The sequence below is a fragment of the Schistocerca nitens genome, chromosome 3 (genome assembly GCF_023898315.1).
Source record: "Schistocerca nitens isolate TAMUIC-IGC-003100 chromosome 3, iqSchNite1.1, whole genome shotgun sequence".
NCBI classification, from domain to species: Eukaryota; Metazoa; Arthropoda; class Insecta; order Orthoptera; family Acrididae; genus Schistocerca; species Schistocerca nitens.
This window is the reverse complement of record NC_064616.1, coordinates 947,157,834-947,181,258: the sequence shown is the minus strand read 5'-3', so window position 1 is coordinate 947,181,258 and position 23,425 is coordinate 947,157,834. Positions and strand designations below refer to the sequence as shown.

Sequence of the window (23,425 nt, the reverse complement as noted above, 5' to 3'; positions counted from 1 at the left end):
CATCCCTTGTGGCCCCCACTCCCTGCCATCCAGGTGCCACACCCCTACCTGGCCAGAGTAGTGTCCCCATTCTTTTGTGCCTCCGAGTGACGGGTACCTCTCCCAGGTCCCCTCCCCTGACATTTCCCAGACGGGATGCATGTTACCACGAGTTGTTCACAGGACCCACAATCCATGTGCTCCAAGGTTGCCCACTCTCTCTCAGTTCCATATCTCACTGAAACCTGCCATGTCTCTGGGCCCTGCCCTCCTCGACCCGTGAAAGACAAGAAGAAACATATGTTATGGGACAAGGCTCTCTGGTGCCCCTGGAGGAGCCTACTTCTCTCACAACCTCTGTCAGACCACTTTTTTTATGGATGTCATCCCAGTTTGGTTCATGAGATGGGATGACCCAGTGGCATGCCCAGTTTCAGTGTGTTCACCTCCCATGTAGATGCCCATTCCATGCTTATTCAACTGAATTGTAATGGATACTACTGTCACCTTATGAAGCTGCAATCCCTTATTTCCTTTTACTCTGCAGCTTGTGTCATTTTCCAGGAATCTCATTTTACTGATGCTCAATCAATGACCCTTTGTGTGTTTTGTGCTTTGTTGGAACCGGGTGGGTCCTTTGAGGGCTTCTAGTGGTGTCTGCACATTGGTCCATGTGGACATTTTTAGTACACAGATCCCCGTTCGTACCAAATTGGAAGCCATTGCTGTCTGGGTCCATTTGGTCAATTTCTATCACTCTCCTGACAGGCCACCTACACGCGCTGCCCTAACACCCCTCAATCAGCATCCATCCTCTCCCTCCCTCCTCCTTGGGGATTTTAATGGCCATCACCCCTTGTGGGCAATGCATCTTTGTCTAGTTGGGATCTCCTCATAGACCAGTTTCTTGCAGACCATGACCTGTGCCTTCTTAATGATGGTTCCCATACCTCTGTGATAGTGATCACTTTGTGTTGATTCTCTCATTCCCTCCACACCTCCCAATGGCCTGATAATTCATTGGGCATTCCATCGTGCTGATTTGCTTCTATATACCTCCCAGGTTGTGTTTACTCCTTCTTTATGTGGTTGTGCTGATGAAGTTATCTGTGACATGCTCAATACAATTATCCATGCTGCTTTCACTGCCATCCCCTGCTCAGTATGCCCCTCTCACTGCCAGCCAACCCTGTGGTGGAGCATAGCCATTGTTATTGCCATTGCCATCTGTGACCACTGTCAGGCCTTGCAGTGCCTTAGCAGCACCCATCCTCTGAGGGTTTAATTACCTTTAAATGTCTTTGCACCAAACCCTGTTACTTAATCAAACAGCAAATGGTTGTGTTGGGAACACTTTGATGTCTTCTGTGATTCATCTGTCCCTTTGTCATGGGTGTGGACTATGCTCTACATCCTCCAAGGTAGCCAATGGCAGTCTTCCGTCACAGGCCTCACCCTTCTGGGCGGCCTTTATATGTATCCATCAGTTCTCATGGAACAGCTTGCGACACATTTTCTGACAGCATTGGCGTCAGCCTCCTATCCACTACCTTCCTCCTCCAGAAACAATTTTCTGAAGCTTCTCACTCATGTTTTGCACCATGTCAGGTGGAATCCTGCAGTGAACGTTTTACTGAATGGGAACATATTCTGGTCCTGTCCCCTTCCTGATTCAGCTCCTGGCCCTTATTTCATCCAACCCAATTTCTTCAACACCTCAATCCTCCACAACAACGATATCTTCTCTGGGTGCCCAACCCAGTTTGTTTTCAAGGTGTTTTCTCCTCTCAGTGGAGGGATGTTATTGTGGTTCCAGTCCTTAATTTTTGAACCCTAGAGATGGGTGGTGTAGTTTCCTTCAAGGTCATACAAGGCAGAAAATGATTTGGGGGAGAAGTAGGCAGTACAGTCTCAGAATGTAGCTGAAAAATATTCAAAGGTGAGAAGAATCAATACTTCTAATATGAATGATGACAAACAGCAAGGAGTTGCTGTCAAGAACGCTTACTCACCTGTTGATGATTCCTCTAGTATAGACATTGAGAACATGGCACTGTAGAATTAAAAGGTTGGTTGTAGTATTTGTCAAAACATGAGGATGAAGTGGACACAGGGAGGCTTCTAAGTAACAAAGCATCTATAACCTCCCCAACTTGTACACTACCATATTTTCAGAAAAACCACAAATAGTGTTAGCTGTACAGGTGCATATTTGTAATTGAGATAATGCACTTGGTAGTACTTAACAAAGTACAACTGTTGTTGATGTTGTTTTTGTTTTTGTCGATGTCGATGCTGTTGTTGATGATGATTTTGATATTTGGGGTTATAATCCTTATTTACATAAATTTCATGAGGTGGTGTTTATTTCTGCTATGCACAGGCTGTGATATTTCATTCTCTTCATTTCCTGTGTTTACACAAGTAAAAGAATGTTGTTGATAGTTGCATAGTTACAGTGGCCAATGTTTTTCTAACAGGTGAACCATATACTAAATTATCTAAACAGAAGAAAAATTTTAGGCCCACAGAGTGCAATGAATCAGGTACATATTCGCTACACCTATGCTGTAGTAATGCTTGCAATTAGTTTTTTACTTATTTTGTGATTTCTGTAAATATTGGCAGGGTAATGCTGTGAACTTTGCTTTGTATAGCAAGTTCAGTCAAATATTACTTGTACTTCTTAGTGCGATCATTTGATTTTTTCATAATGGAAATGTTAGGATGAAATGAAAGTGAAAGTTGGGAGCCAGCATTAATTGATTGTATAACTACAAAGTTCATGTCTGGAAGTTCCTTGTTACTTACATGATTTTATTTCAAATTATCACCAATCTGAGAGATGTATTCACTGTCTGGGTGTTTCCATGCAAATGCATGTTGCATAAATATTTGTATGTTGTGGCCATTTGGGGGGTAAATGTATATTTTAAAGATGGCATGAATTCAGACATTTGTAATGCACATTACTTTGCTTTTACAGCCTTATTTTATATGTTACATTTATGATGTCTTCTTTCGTTGAGTTTTTTCATATGAAATACGTGAAAAGTGCAGAATGTGAGTATTTTCCGAACTTGTTGCAGTCTGTAAACTTCGTAGTGAGCTCAAGTGCCCTAGTTCGCTTGGTAAATGTTGGTAGAAGTCAGTACACTTTGTGGCGATAAATTCAAAAATGAAAAGGATCCTATAGTTTGTATGCAATGCTTCTCCATGTGTAAAGAAGGCTGGGAAAGTGATCAAAATATCTTATCCTAAACTAAAGCTGGTTACATATTTGGCCCAGCACTACATCGCGTAGTTGAAACTGAAATCTAAAATATGACAATGTTAAAATTCTGATACAAACAAGGTAGACGGTTTTACAAAATACAAAGGTTTGATAATGCTGACATTTTTTCTGAGTCAAGGTATTCTTGAAAGCACCTCTCCTTGTTGCTGGATTTAGAGATATACTGCCAGATTAGCTGTGCTACCAAAATCTATTTTAACCTGATCGTTTACCTGGATTAATGCTGCCATATTTTACTGGGATAATTTTGATTAAACTATCAGTAAGAGACAATGAATTCCCACATATTTATTGAAGTTGACATCTCTCTACCTCATTCTATTGACTCCTCAGGGGGATCGCTGCTCTTTTGTGAGTCTGTGCGTGGCGCACGTGGGGCCCCGAGCTATTGTGACCCTTTCTTCCTTCCCAGCCTACATTCTCTTTCCCATACCACTTCCTTCATGTCATTGCTCCTTTGCTTCTGCCCCTCGTTTCCCGCTCTTGGTGCCATTGCTTATGTGGGCGGGGCTATCATCCTGCATTGGGATATTTCTTCTGGATTTTGTTCCTCTTGCGCTTTCATTTCCCCTTTCCTTTTCCAGTTTTTTTGCCAGTGTCCACTATTCCTCACCAGTCTCTGAATATGGTACAGGGGGTCATCCTGAAGGTGAACTCCTGGCCAGTTTTGAATGGTAGGGCATTTGTTTCGTTTGGCATGTGCAGAAAGGACATAGGGACAATTACATTGATACCGGCATCTTTACCTTTGAATTTGAGAGGGCTACCCTCCAGAGATGGTCAAGGTTATGTGTTATTGGTGCGGCATGAAACTGTAACCCTGCACACCAGGGGTGCTTCCAGCATTTGCATTTCGGTCACATGATTTCCCATTGTACAGCGGATGCTCTATGTGGTGAATGTGGACAACCATTCATTGAGGAGAGGCCCTGTGTTCTGTCATCTGTGTGTATTAATTGTCATCACTGCCACTAATCATGCTCACCAGACTGTTACTTCTATAAAAAGAAAACAAAGATGCAGGAATATAAATCGTATGACTGTTTATCCTACACTGAGGCTCATCAGAAATGTTACCATCTTCGCCCTCTGCCTGTGAATTCTAACTATGTCTCTGTTATGTCCTTCCTGCCTCTTGCCTTCTCCTTACCCCATTCGTGCTCCTCTCCCCTTTCCCTGTGTCTCCTACTCCCACCCTTCTGGGTGCCACTCCCCCTATACGGCCATAATAGTGTCCCCCTTCTTCGACACCTGCCAGTGATGGGGTCCCCTCCCAGGCCACCTCCCAGGTCCCCTCCCCTGGCATTCCCCAGACTGGATGCATGCTACCGCGAGTCGGCCACAGGACCCACAGTCCATGTACTCCAAGGTTGCCCACTCTCTCTTGGTTCCAGATACTGCAGTCTGGCCTCTCTCTGGGTCCTGCCATCCTCAATCTATGAAAGAGAAGAAGAAGGAACATAAGTGATGGAACAAGGCCCACCAGTGCCCCTTGAGATGCTGACTCCTCCCTCAGAACCTGTGTCAGACCTCTTTTGGATCGCATGCCAGTCTTGTTGGTGAGGGATGGCGACACAGTGGCATGCATAGTTTTGGTGTGCTCACCTCCCATGTAGATGCCCATTCCATGTTATTCAATTGAATTGTAAATTATATTACTGCCACCTTCTGGAGCTGGAATCCCTGATTTCCTTTTACTTCGCATCTTGTGTCATTTTCCAAGAATCTCATTTTACCGATGCTCACTCATTGACACTTTGTGGGTTCCATGCTTTGTCAGAACTGTTTGAGGGCTTCTGGTGTTGTCTGTATGTTGGTATGTATGGAAGTTTTTAGTACAAGGATCACCATTTCTACTGAATTGGGAGCTGTTGCTGGTGTGAGCCCACATGGTCCATTTCTATCAACCTCCTGACAGGCCACCTACAGCCACTGCCCTAATTTCCCTCATTCAGCAACTACCTCCTCCTTCCCTCCTTGGCGACTTTAATGCCCATCACCCCTTGTGGGGCAGCGCATCTTCATCTGTTGAAGGTCTCCTTATAGACCAGTTTCTTGCAGAACATGACCTGTGTATTCGTAATGATGGTTCCCATTTCAGTGCTGCTTATGGCACTTTCTCTGCCATAGTTATTTCGCTCACTTCCCCTACCCTTCTCCCTTCATTGCTCTGGTCACCACATGATAACCTCTGCGGTAGGCCTGAATTCCTGTTGATTCTCTCATTCCTTTCCCACCTTCCGATGGACATATTACCTCGTAGGGCTTTCCATCATGCTGATTTTGCTTCTATATATCTCCCAGGTCATGTTTATCCCTACTTTGTCAGGTTGTGTTCATGAATTCGTCCATGACATGCCGGATACAATTATTCTTGCCGCTGATACTGCCATCCCCCACTCAGCAGGCCCCTTTGGCCATTGGCCAGTGCCATGATGGAGCACCATTGACATTGCCATCTGGAATCACTGTCAGGCCTTGCAACCCCTTAAGCAGCACCCGTTCTCTGAGGGTCTTATTACCTTTAAATCTCTTTGCACCAAACCCTGTTACTTAATCAAATAGCAAGTGAGTGTGTTGGGAACACTCTGACTTCTCCCATGATTCATCTGTCCCTTCTTAAAGGCTGTGGACTATGCTCTGCACCCTCCAAGGTTGCCAGTGTCAGTCTTCTGTCCCAAGACTTGGCCTACCTGGTGGCCTTTATATGGGTCCATCAGTTCTCGCGGAATAACTTGTGACCTATTTTGTGACAGCATCAGGCATTAGCCTCCTATCCAGCCACCTTCCTCCTCTAGAAACAGTGGGCTGAAGCTTCCCACTTATGTTTTACCTGTTGTCAGGCGGAATCTTACAATCAACGTTTTATTGAATGGGAACATCTTCGGGTCCTCTTCTCTTCCAGTGACACAGCCCCTGGCCCTGATTCTATCCAGAACCAATTGCTTCAACACCTCAGTCCTCCACAACAGTATCTCCTCTGAGTGCCTAACCCTATTTGGCTCCATGGTGTTTTCACCTCTCAGTCGAGGGACAGTATTGTGTTTCCTGTCCTGAAGCCTGGTTAGAATTTGTCGTCCCTGGATAGTTATCAGCCGATCAGTATGATCAAAGTGCCCTGCAGATTAATGGAACACAATGTGACTTGTTGGCTCAGTTAGGTCCTCCAATCTTGGGACTTTTCATCTTCTTACCCGTGTGGCTTTCAGGAGCGATGGTCTCCAGTCGATCATATGCTTGAAATCGAAACCCTTTCTCAGTGCCATGATCTTTTTGCAGTTTTCTTTGATTTTTGTAAGGCTTACGACATGGCTTGGACCCATCACATCTTACTTTCGTTGCACGAGTGGGGTCTTCGGGGATGACCCCCGCCCGATTTTTATTCGCCAGTGCCTGTCCCACCAGTCGTTCTGAGATTAGGTTTGACAATATTCTCAGCTCTCCATAGACCCAGGAGAATGGTGTTACACTGGGCTCCATATTATTAGGTGTCCTTCATTTTCTTATTGCTATTAACAGACTTGCAGCCTGAATCGGACCATTTGTCACCAATACTCTGTATTTGAATAATTTCTGTATGTGGGCTAGTTCCCACTCAGTCGCATCTGCAGGGTGACAGCTCCAGGGTACCATTCAGTGCACTTCTACATGCACACACATAGACAGTTTTCAATTCTCCCCCTTTAAATCATGGGTAGAGCATTTCTGTTGCCATACTGTGGTCCATCCTCATCAGGAGCTATATCTCAGTGCCCAATGCCTGACTGTGTTCCTCAGTTCTGTTTCTTGGGTCTTCTTTTTAACAACAAGCTTACTTCATTGCCCCATATCCGCCATCTGAAGATTGGCTGTCTCCATGAACTTACTGTCCTTCACTTTCTTGTTGCCCCCTTTTGGGGCCAGTATCGTGCGACTCTTCTTCACCTTTATCTGGCCTTAGTTATGTCACATCTGGACTATGGCTGTCGAGTTTAAGGCTCAGCTGACCATTCCATGCTGCTCCTCCTGGACCTGATCCATAATTGTGGTATCTGTTTGGCCACTGGCGCCTTTTGCACTTGCCCTGTCGATAGTCTCCTAGTTGACATTGGGATTAACCCCCCCCCCCCCCCCCTCAAGTCCATTTTGGTTTGTGGTCCCAGCTCCTGGTTTCCAAAGCCATCACTGTCTATTCTTTCTCTGCTCACACCCTTCTATTCTATACTTTCCATGGCCTTGGGATGTTGGCCACCTGCTGGGTTTACCAGTTGGGCTCTTCTCTCCGCCACAATTTCCATCTTCCATGTTTCTTCTGTTATCCAAATTCTCTTGCGACCACCATCTTTGTTTAGTTCCTCAGCCCCGGCTATGGGTGGATCTCATCAGTCTCCGTCACTCTTGTGGTGTTCCATTGTTTGTTCCACCCGCTGTTGTGGGAATTCAGTTATACTATTGTTTTTTACAACGATGGCTCTAAATCTGCCCATCACATGGGCTATGAGTTCATGTCTTCTGATGGCACAGAACACCATCTCTTGCCTGCCATGTGTGGGGAATTCACAGCAGAACTTATGGCCATCTATCAGGCACTTAGTTTTATTAAACGGTCCACTGTCAATTGTGTTTTGTTATGTAAGAACTCAATGACTGGCCTTCAGGCCGTCACACTGTGTTTTTTTCCACCACCCATTGGTGTCTGCCATCCATGATGTTGTTTCCAATATTGACTTTGCTGCCTGTTCGGTTTATTTCCTTCGGGTTCTCAGCTAGGGTAATAAGCTTGCCAATCGTCTTACTGGTTGGAGGAAGGGGGTCAACCATCTATCCCCATTCTCTGTGACTCCTGCAGGGATGAATTTGAGGCTTCACATTAAAATCCCTTTTTGTTCAGTGATGGGTTGACTCTTGCCCCCCCCCCCCCCCCCCTCTCTTACCGCCGTCTAATAGACTACATGTGATGAAGTGTCTAGCATCTCCCATCTCATGTAATTCTTCCTTTCGCCTCTCCCAGTCAAAATCTGTCATCCTGTGCCATCTTTATATTGGCCATACCAGGTTGACACATGGTTTTTTTTACTCTGTAGTGAGCCATAACCCTTCGCACATGGCATGCCCTCACACGTTTCTTGTCACAGTTGTTTGCAGATGACCCTCACACGACCATGTCCCTTCTCAGTTTTCATCATGAAAATGGTTTGTGCTCGTAGATTTGGGCACCTGAGTTTAATTTTGGAATTGGAGTTCCTCAGTTGGCATTGATTTGGGAGACCTTTGGCGTTGCCTCCATACTGTCCAGGTTTTTCCCTACATTTTATCTGGTCTTTTGTGACGTTCTTTCCACCTTTCTTGTGTCTTCTTCCCTGATTTTGTCCCTGTTGTGTTGGGATCATGGTATGTGTGGTGATACAGATAGGTCGGCAGTGATGCTGGTGCCCTGTCATGTGTAGTGCCCCTGAGGTGCCCTCTACTCTCATTCTCCCACCCCTCCTCTAATCCCTCCTCCCATTCTTTACTCTTCCTGCCATCCCGATGTTCCTCTTGCCCTTTATTTGTCCATTTTCGTTTCCCATCAACTGGACTATGCTGTTTGCGTTGTGCCTCCCTTAGTTTCTGTTGCTTCAGATCATGTGTGTGGGACCAATGACCTCGCTGTTTTGTCCCCTCTCCCTCCTCTATTCGATTGACCAACAAACCATCATTCTATTGAAAAACCATAAGCTGGTGCAACTTAGGTTTCCATTTCTCTCCAGTTTTTGGTTGTAGTCAGTTTTGAGGCCACTATTGCAGCTTACATTAAAGATGCAGATGTGGCATGCAAGAGAACATATTTGAAGCAAGACCTGATTTACATACACTACAGGCCATTAAAATTGTTACACCAAGAAGAAATTCAGATGATAAACGGGTATTCATTGGACAAATATGTTATACTAGAACTGACATGTGATTACATTTTCATGCAATTTGGGTGCATAGATCCTGAGAAATCAGTAGCCAGAACAACCACCTCTGGCCATAATAACGGCCTTGATACACCTGTGCATTGAGTCAAACAGAGCTTGCATGGCGTGTTCAGGTACAGCTGCCCATGCAGCTTCAACACGATGCCACAGTTCATCAGCAGTAGTGACTGGCGTATTGTGACGAGCCTGTTGCTCGGCCACCATTGACCAGATGCTTTCAATTGGTGAGAGATCTGGAGAAAGTGCTGGCAAGGGCAGCAGTCAAACATTTTCTGTATCCAGAAAGGCCCATGCAGGAGCTGCAACATGCGGTCAGCATTATCCTGCTGAAATGTAGGGTTTCGCAGGGATCGAATGAAGGTTAGAGCCACGGGTCAGAACACATTTGAAATGTAACATCCATTGTTCAAAGTGCCGTCAATGCGAACAAGAGGTGACCGAGACGTGTAACCAATGGTACCCAATACCATTACGCCGGGTGCTATGCCAGTATGGTGATGACGATTACATGCTTCCAATGTGCATTTACCACGATGTTGCCAAACATGGATGTGACCATCATGATCCTGTAAACAGAACCTGGATTCATCCAAAAAAATGACGTTTTGCCATTCATGTACTCAGGTTCGTCATTGAGTACACCATCGCAGGCGCTCCTGCCTGTGATGCAGCGTCAAGGGTAACCACAGCCGTGGTCTCCATGCTGATAGTCCATTCTGCTGATGGTTGTTGTCTTGAAAATGTTCCCATCTGTTGACTCAGGATCGAGACGTGGCTGCAAGATCTGTTCAAGCCATGTGGATAAGATGCCTATCATCTCGACTGCTAGTGATACGAGGCCGTTGGGAACCAGCACAGTGTTCCGTATTACCCTCCTGAACCCACCGATTCCATATTCTGCTAACAGTCATTGGATCTCGACCAATGCAAGCAGCAATGTCGCGATATGATAAACCGCCATCGTGATAGGCTACAATCCGACCTTTATGAAAGTCGGAAATGTGATGGTACGCATTTCTCCTCCTTACACGAGGCATCACAACAACGTTTCACCAGGCAATGCCGGTCAACTGCTGTTTGCCTATGAGAAATCGGTTGGAAACTTTCCTCGTGTCAGCACGTCATAGGTGTCGCCACCGGTGCCAACCTTGTGTGAATGCTTTGAAACGCTAATCATTTGCATATCACAGCATCTTCTCCCTGTCGGTTAAATTTCACGTCTGTAGCACATCATCTTCGTCGTGTAGCAATTTTAATGGGCAGTAGTGTAAAATCAAATTTTATGCATTTTCCTTTAGCTAAAAGAAAGTTGCAAGCCACATGTACAATCCCTGACAGTTATTGAAGAGGTTGAAGAATCTTTGCAATCATCCTGTGTAGCAGGGGGTGTTACAGCTTTAGAGATAAACAAAGTTTTCATATCAAATCCTGATTTTGAATTTATGAAGTTGACAAAAAATATTTTTTAACAAAAGTGTAAAAGACTATTAACTTGATCTGACATCGTCCAAAATTTCTTCACATAAGTATGCACCTGTCACTTCTTGTGACATAGAAAGGTCATTTTCTGTGTACAAAAATGTTCTGTCTGGTAAACACATGAGCCTAATTGAAGAAAAGTGGGAGAAACTGGTTATTGTGTACTGTTTTAGTAGAAAGTAGAAGTCAATATAGAACTGAATACCACATACTTTTACTTGTTTGCTGTCTTACTGTGCACGTTTAATGGTATGGTACTGTATGAATGTGTGCATGTTTTATGATTTGATAGTACATGAAAATCAGGGCACTAGTTATAACATTATGATTAATTTAGTGAGAAAAGTTATTAACTCACTAAATATTTGAAGTACTGAGTTTCTGATAGATACATAAAGAAGATAGACAATTTTGATAGCTTTCATACGTATTCTGGCACATAAAGGTAGAAGTAGAAACAGAAAAAAGGTTTCTCTACACCTACAATCACATCCACATGCATCCTCCGCAAGCCACCTGATGGTGTGTGGCGGAGAGTACTTTGAGTACCTCTATAGATTCTCCCTTCTATTCCAGTCTCATATTGTTCATGGAAAGAAAGATTGTCGGTATGCCTCTGTGTGGGCTCTAATCTCTCTGATTTTATCCTCATGGTCTCTTCTCGAGATATACGTACGAGGGAGCAATATACTGCTTGACTGCTCGGTGAACGTATGTTCTCGAAACTTCAACAAAAGCCCGTACAGAGCTACTGAGCATCTCTCTTGCAGAGTCTTCCACTGGAGTTTATCTATCATCTCCGTAATGCTTTCGCGATTACTAAATGATCCTGTAACAAAGCACGCTGCTCTCCGTTGGATCTTCTCTATCTCTTCTATCAACCCTATCTGGTACGGATCCCACACCGGTGAGAAGTATTCAAGCAATGGGCGAACAAGTGTACTGTAACCTACTTCCTTTGTTTTCAGATTGCATTTCCTTAGGATTTTTCCAATGAATCTCAGTCTGGCATCTGCTTTACTGATGATTAATTTTATATGGTCATTCGATTTTAAATCACTCCTAATGCCTACTCAAAGATAATTTATGGAACTAACAGCTTTCAGTTGCTGACCTGCTATATTGTACCTAAATGATAAAGGATCTTTCTTTCTATGTATTCTCAGCACATTACACTTGTCTACATTGAGATTCAATTGCCATTCCCTGCACCATGCGTCAATTCATTGCAGATCCTCCTGCATTTCAGTACAATTTTCCATTGTCACAACCTCTCGATATACTACAGCATCATCTGTAAAAAGCCTCGGTGAACTTCCAATGTTATCCACAAGGTCATTTATATATATTGTGAATAGCAACGGTCCTACGACACTCCCCTGCGGCACACCTGAAATCACTCTTACTTCGGAAGACTTCTCTCCATTGAGAATTACATGCTGCATTTTGTTATGTAGGAACTCTTCAATTCAATCACACAATTGGTCTGATAGTCTGTATGCTCTTACTTTGTTCATTAAACGACTGTGGGGAACTGTATGAAATGCATTGCGGAAGTCAAGAAAGGCGGCATCTACCTGTGAACCCGTGTCTATGGCCCTCTGAGTCTTGTGGACGAATAGCGCGAGCTGGGTTTCACACGATCGTCTTTTTCGAAACCCATGCTGATTCCTACAGAGTAGATTTCTAGTCTCCAGAAAAGTCATTATACTTGAACATAATACCTGTTCCAAAATTCTACAACTTATCGATGTTAGAGATGCAGGTCTATAGTTCTGCACCCTGTTCAATGTCCCTTCTTGAAAACGGGGATGACCTGTGCCCTTTTCCAATCCTTTGGAACGTTACACTCTTCGAGAGACCTACGGTACACCGCTGCAAGAAGGGGGGCAAGTTCCTTCACGTACTTTGTGTAAAATCGAACTGGTATCCCATCAGGTCTAGTGGCCTTTCCCCTTTTGAGCGTTTTTCATTGTTTTTCTGTCCCTCCGTCATCTATTTCGATATCTACCATTTTGTCATCTGTGCGACAATCTAGAGAAGGAAGTACAATGCAGTCTTCCTCTGTGAAACAGCTTTGGAAAAAGACATTTAGTATTTCGGCCTTTAGTCTGTCATCCTCTGTTTCAGTACCATTTTGGTCACAGAGTGTCTGGACATTTTGTTTTGATCCACCTACCGCTTTGACATAAGACCAAAATTTTTTAGGATTTTCTGCCAAGTCAGTACATAGAACTTTACTTTGGAATTCATTGAACGATTCTCACATAGCCCTCCTCACACTACATTTCGCTTCGTGTAATTTTTATTTGTCTGCAAAGCTTTGGCTATGTTTATGTTTGCTGTGAAGTTCCCTTTGCTTCCGTAGCAGTTTTCTAACTCAGTTGTTGTACCACGGTGGCTCTTTTCCATCTCTTACGATCTTGATTGGCACATACTCATCTCATGCATATTGTATGATGGTTTTGAACTTTGTCCACTGATCCCCAACACTATCTGTACTTGAGACAAAATTTTAGTGTTGAGCCATCAAGTACTCTGAAATCTGCTTTTCGTCACTTTTGCTAAACAGAAAAATCTTCCTACCTTTTTTTAATATTTCTATTTATGGCTGAAGTCATTGATGCAGTAACCGCTTTATGATCACTGATTCCCTGTTCTGCGTTAACTGTTTCAAATAGTTCGGGTCTGTTTGTCACCAGAAGGTCTAATATGTAATCACCACGAGTCGGTTCTGTGTTTAACTGCGCAAGGTAGTTTTCAGATAATGCACTTAAAAAATTTGACTGGATTCTTTGGCCCTGCAACCCATTATAAATGTTTGAGTCTCCCAGTCTATATCTGGTAAATTAAAATCTCCACCCAGAACTATAACATGGTCGGGAAATCTACTCAAAATATTTTCCAAATTTTCCTTCAGGTGGTCTGCCAGAACAGCTGCTGAGCCAGGGAGCCTATAGAGACATCCAATTACCATGTTTGAACCTGCTTTAACCGTGACCTTCACCCAAATTATTTCACATTTCAGATCTCCATCAAATTCCTTCGATACTATTGCACTTTTTATCACTATAAACACGCCTCCCCCTTTCACTGTCCAGCCTGTCTCTACAGTATACATTCCAATCTGAGTTTAGAATTTCATTACTGTTTACATCTGGTTTCAGCCAACTTTCCATCCCTAGTACTATGTGGGCATTCTGACCGTTTATTAATGAGAGCAGTTCTGGGACCTTTCTATAGAAGCTCCTGCAGTTTACTATTACCACATTAATATTGTTACTCCCTGCTGCGTTTTGCCTGCTACTACCTTGTTGCGTCTGAGGAGGTGTCTTGTCGGGCCTAGGGAGGGAATTCTCTAACCTAAAAAACCCACATGTGCACTCCACACATACTCCGCTGCCCTTGTAGCCATTTCCTGCGTGTAGTGCACGCCTGACCTATTCAGGTGGACCCTACATTTCTCCACCCAATAGCAGAGGTCGAGAAATTTGCACCCCAGATCTCTGCAGAATCGTCTGAGCCTCTGGTTTAAGCCTTCCACTCGGCTTCAAACCAGAGGACCACGATCGGTTCTGGGAACGATACTAAAAATAGTTAGTTCAGATTCCACCCCACGAGCAAGGCTTTCTGCCTTCACCAACTCCGCCAACTGCCTGTATGAACTGAGGATGACCTCTGAACCCAGACAGCAGAAGTCATTGGTGCCGACATGAGCAACAATTTGCAGTTGTGTGCACCCAGTGCTCTCTGTCGCTGCCGGCAGGGCCTCCTCAACATCTTGGATGAGACCCCCCCCCCCCTCCTCCCGGCGAGCAGACAGAGTGAACACTGGCCTTCTTCCCCAACCTTTCCACTGTTTCCCTAAGGGGCTCCATCACCCGCATAACATTGGAGCTCCCAATCACTAATAAACGCCTCCCCCCTTGTGCCTGCTCGGACCTTGCTGAAGGAGCGGCCACATGTCCACTCACAGGCTGAGCAGACGATGCCACATGGCTAGCCTCCACATTGACCCTCCGCCTCGTGTGTCACAAACGCTGCTGAACCCGCCACTCCCCTTGGGGAGAGGGTGGCCCAACCGTGCCCGGTACCCGCGAAGATGGCTCGACAGCAGGGACCGTGGGTGAAGCATGTAACACCTGGTGTGTACCATGCGATGCACCAGACTCCCCATTGCCACTACACTCCGAGGCAGCAGCCTAAACACAGCTGACCGCGACCATCAGCATGTTCAGCTGTTCGCAAACAGTGACCAGTTCCTCCTGCGTCCGTACACAGCAGTCACACATCCTGTCCATCCTAAGAAATCAAAAATTTACGGTAGAGAGTTAATCAACTTTTAACTAGACTGCTAATTCACTAAAGGCGGCTGATAGCTGACTAAACTGTGGTCACTAGACACTTTTTGTTGACAACAATGAAAATAAGCACTACCTGTCTCTGGACTGTATTCAAAACGAACGCAAAATCTATGGAACACTATTACTAGTACTCAAAAATTAAAGCTTCCTAAAAGCAAAAACACACGGAAAAGGAAGTGACAAGTAAGAAAAACACAGTTAATACTTAAATTTACATAACAAAGCACCTATGAGAACCTTAACCTGCGCACTATGTTATCTTCAGGAAAGGGACAAACTATGTTAGCTATACTGATGCATATTTTTAATTGTGGTAATTCACTTCGTAGTACTTCACAGAATACAGCTGTTGTTGTCGGGTTTGGTGTTGTTGTTGTTGATGATGATTATTATTATTATTATTATTATTATTTTGATGATTTCGGGTTCATAATCCTTATTTATGTAAATTTCACCTGGTAGTGTTCATTTCTGCCATTCACATGGCTATGGTACTTCATTCTCTCCATTTCCGTTGTTTACAAAAGTAAACGAATGTGTTGGTACTTGCATAGTTACACTGACCAATGTTGCATTTTCTAACAGGTGAGCGATATGCTAAATCATTTAAACAGAAGAAATATTTTAAACCCAGCTGGTGGCCCATGGACCACGATGGATCAGGTATATATTCGCTACACCTATGTTGTAGTCATGGTTGCAATAAGTTTTTCACTTACGTGATTTTTTTTGTAAATAATGACCGGGTAATGCTGTGAACTCTGCTTTGTATATCCTCCAGCTAACATTTTTCTCAAATTCAGTCAGATGTTACTTATACTTCTTAGTGGGATCATTTGACTTTTTCATAAGGGGCTGTTAGGAAGAAATGAATGTGAAGTTTGGGAGCCAGCATTAATTGAGTCTTTAACTACAAAGTTCACATCTGAAAGCCCCTTATTATTACCGTAAAGAATTCATGTCAAGTTTCAGATGGGCACAATTAAAAGATGCTCACATATAGCTTTTGTTCACAACCTTCATCAGTAAAAGAAAGACACACACAAGCAAGCATACCTCATGCACACATGATTGCCGGAGGTGCTGGAGCTGGCGGTTGTGTGTGAGTGAGGTGTGCTTGCTGTGTGTGTGTGTGTGTGTGTGTTTCTTTTTCTTTTTCTTTTACTGATGAAGGCTGTGGCCAATGGCTGGATGTAAGTTTCTTTTAATTGTGCCTGTCTGCAACTTGATGAATCTTCTTTACAGTGAGTAGCAGTCTGTCTTTTCTACATTGTTGATATTCCCTTGTTATTTAGATGATTTTATTTCAAATTATCTCCAGTCTCCAAGGATTAATGACTTTTGGGGTAGATACATAATAACTAGAGTGGAGATTTCCATGCAAATGAATGTTGCATGAATATTTGCATGTTGTGGCCTCTTTTTTTTTTTTTTTGGGGGGGGGGGGGGTTAAATGCATATTTTAAAGACTGCACAAATTGAGACATTTATAATGCATATTATACCATTTGTGTGGCCTTGTTGTATATATTACATGCATAATATCTTTTTTTAAATTGAGGTTTTTCATATGAAATATGCGGAACATGAGTAATTATGCATTTATATTATGTCTGTAAACTTGATAGTGAGTTCAAGTGCTGCAGTTCAGCTTGGTGGATGTCTGTATACATGTTTGGCCCATTCACTATGTTGTGTAGTTGAAATGGCAGTCTGAATGTTGATGGTGTGAATGCACTGATACAAACTAGGTAAATGGACACACAAAATACATTGGTTTGATAATGTTGACTGTGTTAATTAAGTCATATGTTGACTTTTTTTCTTATTGAAAGTATTCTTGGAAGCTTCTGTCCATGTTGCTGCATTTAGAGGCATACTGCCAGATTAGCTTTGCACAAAAACCTATTTTAACCAAATGGGGCACCTGGATAAATGTTGCCATATCTTACTGAGATAATTTTAATTAATTAGTCAATAAGAGATTATGATTTCCTACATTTGTTGCAGTTGACATATCTTTGCTTCATTGTATTCACCCCTCAGGGGTATCATGGCTCTCTTTTGAGTCTGTACATGATTCCCCGAGCTATTGTGGCCCTTTCTTCCTTCCCAGGCTGCATTCCCTTCCCCATGCCCTCCCTCCCTGCCCTTGCTCTTATCTCTCTGCTCCCTCTTCCCTTCTCTTTGCCATTGCTTGCTTCAGCCTGGCTGTCATCCTCGTTTCTGGTATTACTTCTGGATTTTCTTCCTCCTGCTTTTTCATTTCCCCTTTTCTTTTAAGCATTTTTGATCCTCCTTTGTGGTTTGACCTGTGCTTCTAAATGTTGTCTCCATAGTGTGGGCCAAATGGTAGATAACATCTTATTTAGCATCTTTGGTGTGTGACCTAATCACTTCTTCCATCTTTTCCTCCATGCCATTGTCCTTGAACACTAGATAGCAAGCACAGTGGTCAGTCCATGTGGTGGGGTCATTATGTACCCTTTTGGTTGAGCTTCCTGACAACACAGGGATCACACTTCTGATACCTGAGATAATACCTCTCCGTGTGTGACTAGGAGAGGTTGCTTGTCAATTTGGAACATTGGAACTCCCAGCAATGGCAGCCATGCCTGATGAACCTTGCTGTGTCTGGGCGACGCCCACGGGGAAGCCTCTGATTGGAGTGGGCGGTATCAGGGCAGATGCTTTGTGTATGAAATGCATTAGGCTTCAGGCTGGGTTTTCCGCTATGGTTGTCTCTTTAGTTGGTAATGGATCTTTTAATACTGCTTCTTGTAACGCTCTGACCTTCCTTTCCCTGGCTGCACTGGCTTGAGTTGAAACCTGTTTCCTGCTACCTGGTCTGCACCAGGCACTAGGCACTTATTTTTCATTGTATCTATCAAAGACAAGTTTGGTGAAGTGTACTCACTGAGTAAGATGTGATTTTTGCAGCCCTTCATGCCTGTGACAATCTTGGCAACATCTCAGTGTCCACTACTCCTCACCATTCCGTGAATATGGTTCAGGGAGTCATTTTTCATACAGATCTCATTCTCAAACTGATGAGGAATTCTTGGTCAATCTGGAACAATGGGGTGTTCATTTTGTTTGGCATATGGTGAAAGGCTGCAACGACAATTACATTGATACCGGCACCTTTATTCTGGCATTTGAGTTTGATACCCTCCCAGAGATGGTCAGATTATGTGTTATCAGTGTGACGTGACACTGTCCACCCCACAGCCCATAAGATGTTTTTGGTGTTTGCATTTTGGGTACATATCTTCCCATTGTACAGTGGACCCTCTTATGGCAAGTGAAAGGGAGAGAGATATAGATAGTGAGAGGGATTTACGTGTTTATGATAAATCCCATTGCTCAAAAATTTCCCTTCTTCATACCTCCCCTTTGTTACCACAGATGACATGTCACTGATCCCATTTGTACTAAGATTGCAGTACACGTGACGTGCCTGGTTGCTTCCATCACCGTAAGTGAAATGCCCAAGTTCTGAAGAATGTTCGCCAATCTGCAGTCTTCTTTGGTTGTTGACCACTGCACAGAAAACAGTACATTGGTTGTGTATCCATTATCTTGAGGCTGTAATAAACTGTTAGTGAGGAACTGTTATTCTATAAACAATTAAATATTGAACTGATTTATTTAAATGGAATGGCACTAACTTTTTATTAGCAGAATACGAGAAACTGCACAATTATTGTCCACTTTATGAATTACAAATAATTTCTATTCTTCATACTTTCATATAAAATAAAGAAAATGAACTGAGTAGTAGCGTAATTACTATCAAACTGTTCACAATTACATGTCCAAATAATTGGAGATTGGTAATTAAGTCCTTAACTGATACCGACCAAGGTAGACAACATGTCTGTCTACCAAGACTGCTGAACCAGCTCTGAGCTTATAGCCAAACCACTTTACAAATCATCCAAATTAGGCATAATCCAAAGATCTCCAAAGTTCCTCATTTGCCTTTTTGTTTAGCTATTGTTTATTATTCTGTTGGTAATTAACACTTTTGAAGTAATAGAATGATAGCCTATTATTGAGAGATGGTTGTATATGAAATGCAAATAACTGTTTAGTTTTTCTAATATTAATAACGGAAGTTTATCAGTTTGGCATGCTACTTCTGAATGCAGCAGCCAGTCATAGAGGAGGACCACAATTTAAGTGGTCTTTCTCGTGATACCTATACCAAATCAACCATTTGTCACTGGTACCTCACACTACATTATGTCGTTTTCCCACTGCTGCCTTCTCTTCTGCTCTAAGAAGCTTCTTGTAGCTGAATATTACACATCCCCTTCCTTCTGAGATTTCCAAAAATTGAGATGTTCTTGCAGACAACAAACAATTTTGTATATAACCAAATTTTTACTCAGTTTTTTATAAATTTTTCAGTTATCTTTCAAGAGCCATACCATTCCACTATACTTGTAATTTGTTATTATTTTTCAAAACTTGAAGCTGCTTTTTATTTTTTCAGTCTGAATTTATTAATTAATTTATATAATCGTAGACTGAATAATTTTGTGATGAGAAAAATCTAATTGTTACTGTCAATAAATTTATGTATAACCTTATTCCCAAAATCTTTAGTCTTCAGTAAGCAAATTCTATACCAATTATATTATTCTTTTAATAGTAAATATTTTCAAAGTATCATTATTCTGCACCTTTATGTTGTTGGCAGTCTTTTCTTAACTTACAGTTGATCATTTCTGCTAGAATACCATACTCTATAGCAGTCCACTATCTCCTTGCCAAGTTTCAATAGCAAAAATTTATACTACTGTTAAGCTACTGTAGATGCACTGGCATCCACTAAATTAAAAAAAAAAAAATACTTCTCATGAAGAATTTACATTGTTATTCAGTTTTGGCACAATGCTGTTTTTTAAATTGACGAACTATTTGTCATAAAATGTTTCTCTGCCACACAACTAATACCGGTATCGGTGCATTGCCATCTTTTCAATTCAGTGGAACATTGTTTACGCTTCACTCTTTCCTCACTATTATGTCAATACAATGCCGTTCTGCACTTATTTGTATTTGAATGTGTGATAAAGGTGTCAATTTCACATGGTTACCAATAAAACAAACACAACACCTATAAATTTCACAAATATGTGGAGATGAAATATGATTACACTCACAATTTTTACCAGAACATAGGCTAACAGCCCATGACAGAAACCCATACTGATGATTCTTTGTCCATGATGTGGTCTTGCATTGTGAAACTCCAGACTTTCCCAACTGGTGTTGAGTTCAACAAGTGTCAGTCCATTCTCCCATCTCCAGCCTTAGTGTACAGCTCTAGTACAATTCCATGTAATGATACAAACTGCCTTAAATTAATTTCCTTTAAACAAATTTTTAAACAAACATACTTCCATACACTGTTAAAATATAAATACATGCTATGTAGTGTTTTGTTTTGATTTTGGCTGTTTGTAAACAGTGCCACTGTTTACATTGTGCCACAAGAGTTTTGATCACAGCTGTAGCCACTTTACATACAGCTGCAGCACTGCCCTTGGCATTCTTAAGAGCTTGGTGCTTGCTTGCACACTCTGTTACTAACTGACCACCTCAGTAATAACTCACCCTGCTTCCCCACGTCTCTTGCTATATTCTTTAAATCTTACATACAGAGGCTTACAATTGTGATTCACAGATACTTTGAGAGAACCTTGTAGAATCTTGCTTCAAGTATAATGCACAAACACTAATTTACCAAATCATTGCTTCAGTCCATAGTATGGGATATCTTTCCTTCTATATTTGAGTGTCATTGTTTCTACAAACCTTACTGGTGGAACTATATTCATGTAATGATTATGTATTTTCTACTGACTTTCATATTTGAGCATTATGTGACTTTGCAATCTGTGGAGGCACATTATTTTCTTTGTAGCTACACCTTCATTCCATATTCCTTTCATATTTAAAACCAGTGTATGTCAATACTCTCTATACTTCGTATTACATGCCCCTCTATTTAAATCTTATTTACTGCAGTCATGTTTTGTGCGAGATTTCCATGTCAGTGTTGTGACTCCTGTTGACAATGTATCTATTCCCATGTACTTCATAAAATAGATTGTGGAAGCCATTTCGCCCATAAATGCTACTTAATGGCTGACTTAGCCATTGGCTTTTGCCTTTCCTCCCTCACTCTTCATAAATGATTAGCCAAATTTCCCATCACCTAGTAACCATACTTCCCCTTTCTCTCTCCATTTACATAATTAGCAAAATTTTATGTTACTTAATCTGTAACTCTCCATTTACCTCCTCTCTCTCTCTCTCTCTCTCTCTCTCCAAATAATTGGCCAACTTTTCTGTCACCTAATAACCATAACTCTCCATTTACCATAAACCTCTTTTCCAGGACTAATCCTAGCCTATCAGTGTATCATACTTCATTACAATGGAAACTACTTCGCCATTTCAGTCCATACTAATGGTTTATGATATGTCTAGTTTGACACAATCTCTACATCTTCTCAAGACAACATTCAGTTATTTCTATTAATTTTGCCACCAGAATTTCTTCTACTGTACATTGTAATATTCACTTATGTGATTTGTCATCATCTTCTTCTGCAGCCTTCAGCTTATTTTTTACGTGTTATTTCACATGTGTTATATATAATATTCTTATAATATTTTCAAACATATAGGTCTGTTAATCATTGTTCTTAATATTGTTTCACTACATATGTTATAATATTTTTTCTAAAGTGCACTAATAGGGCACTGGTGTCCTTTTTGTAATTATACACTGCATTCTCTTGCTGGTGGATCTGTAATCCGATACTTTGTACATTCCTGGAAATTGAAATAAGAACACCGTGAATTCATTGTCCCAGGAAGGGGAAACTTTATTGACACATTCCTGGGGTCAGATACATCACATGATCACACTGACAGAACCACAGGCACATAGACACAGGCAACAGAGCATGCACAATGTCGGCACTAGTACAGTGTATATCCACCTTTCGCAGCAATGCAGGCTGCTATTCTCCCATGGAGACGATCGTAGAGATGCTGGATGTAGTCCTGTGGAACGGCTTGCCATGCCATTTCCACCTGGCGCCTCAGTTGGACCAGCGTTCGTGCTGGACGTGCAGACCGCGTGAGACGACGCTTCATCCAGTCCCAAACATGCTCAATGGGGGACAGATCCGGAGATCTTGCTGGCCAGGGTAGTTGACTTACACCTTCTAGAGCACGTTGGGTGGCACGGGATACATGCGGACGTGCATTGTCCTGTTGGAACAGCAAGTTCCCGTGCCGGTCTAGGAATGGTAGAACGATGGGTTCGATGACGGTTTGGATGTACCGTGCACTATTCAGTGTCCCCTCGACGATCACCAGTGGTGTACGGCCAGTGTAGGAGATCGCTCCCCACACCATGATGCCGGGTGTTGGCCCTGTGTGCCTCGGTCGTATGCAGTCCTGATTGTGGCGCTCACCTGTACGGCGCCAAACACGCATACGACCATCATTGGCACCAAGGCAGAAGCGACTCTCATCGCTGAAGACGACACGTCTCCATTTGTCCCTCCATTCACGCCTGTCGCGACACCACTGGAGGCGGGCTGCATGATGTTGGGGCGTGAGCGGAAGACGGCCTAACGGTGTGCGGGACCGTAGTCCAGCTTCATGGAGACGGTTGCGAATGGTCCTCGCCGATACCCCAGGAGCAACAGTGTCCCTAATTTGCTGGGAAGTGGCGGTGCGGTCCCCTACGGCACTGCGTAGGATCCTACAGTCTTGGCGCGCATCCGTGCGTCGCTGCGGTCCGGTCTCAGGTCGACGGGCACGTGCACCTTCCGCCGACCACTGGCGACAACATCGATGTACTGTGGAGACCTCATGCCCCACGTGTTGAGCAATTCGGCGGTACGTCCACCCGGCCTCCCGCATGCCCACTATACGCCCTCGCTCAAAGTCCGTCAACTGCACATACGGTTCACGTCCACGCTGTCGCGGCATGCTACCAGTGTTAAAGACTGCGATGGAGCTCCGTATGCCACGGCAAACTGGCTGACACTGACGGCGGCGGTGCACAAATGCTGCGCAGCTAGTGCCATTTGACTGCCAACACCGCAGTTCCTGGTGTGTCCGCTGTGCCGTGCATGTGATCATTGCTTGTACAGCCCCCTCGCAGTGTCCGGAGCAAGTATGGTGGGTCTGACACACCGGTGTCAATGTGTTCTTTTTTCCATTTCCAGGAGTGTATATTCTGGACAGTCCACATGTATTCCGTCAAATGTCTGTTTTTCATCTGTGCTCTGCAGATGTTTATTCTGCTTTGTTACTTTGTTTTAGTC

The 23,425-nt window shown here is 43.0% G+C and overlaps 1 protein-coding gene across 1 annotated transcript in view; it reads left to right on the top strand.

Moving 5' to 3' along the window:
• Positions 1 to 23,425, top strand: part of LOC126249022 (uncharacterized) — a 907,745-nt gene that overhangs the window by 276,246 nt on the left and 608,074 nt on the right. The window contains exon 7 of the mRNA XM_049950624.1: positions 15,645 to 15,722. Coding sequence (XP_049806581.1) covers positions 15,645 to 15,722 — 78 coding nt within the window. The remainder of the gene's footprint in view (positions 1 to 15,644; positions 15,723 to 23,425) is intronic.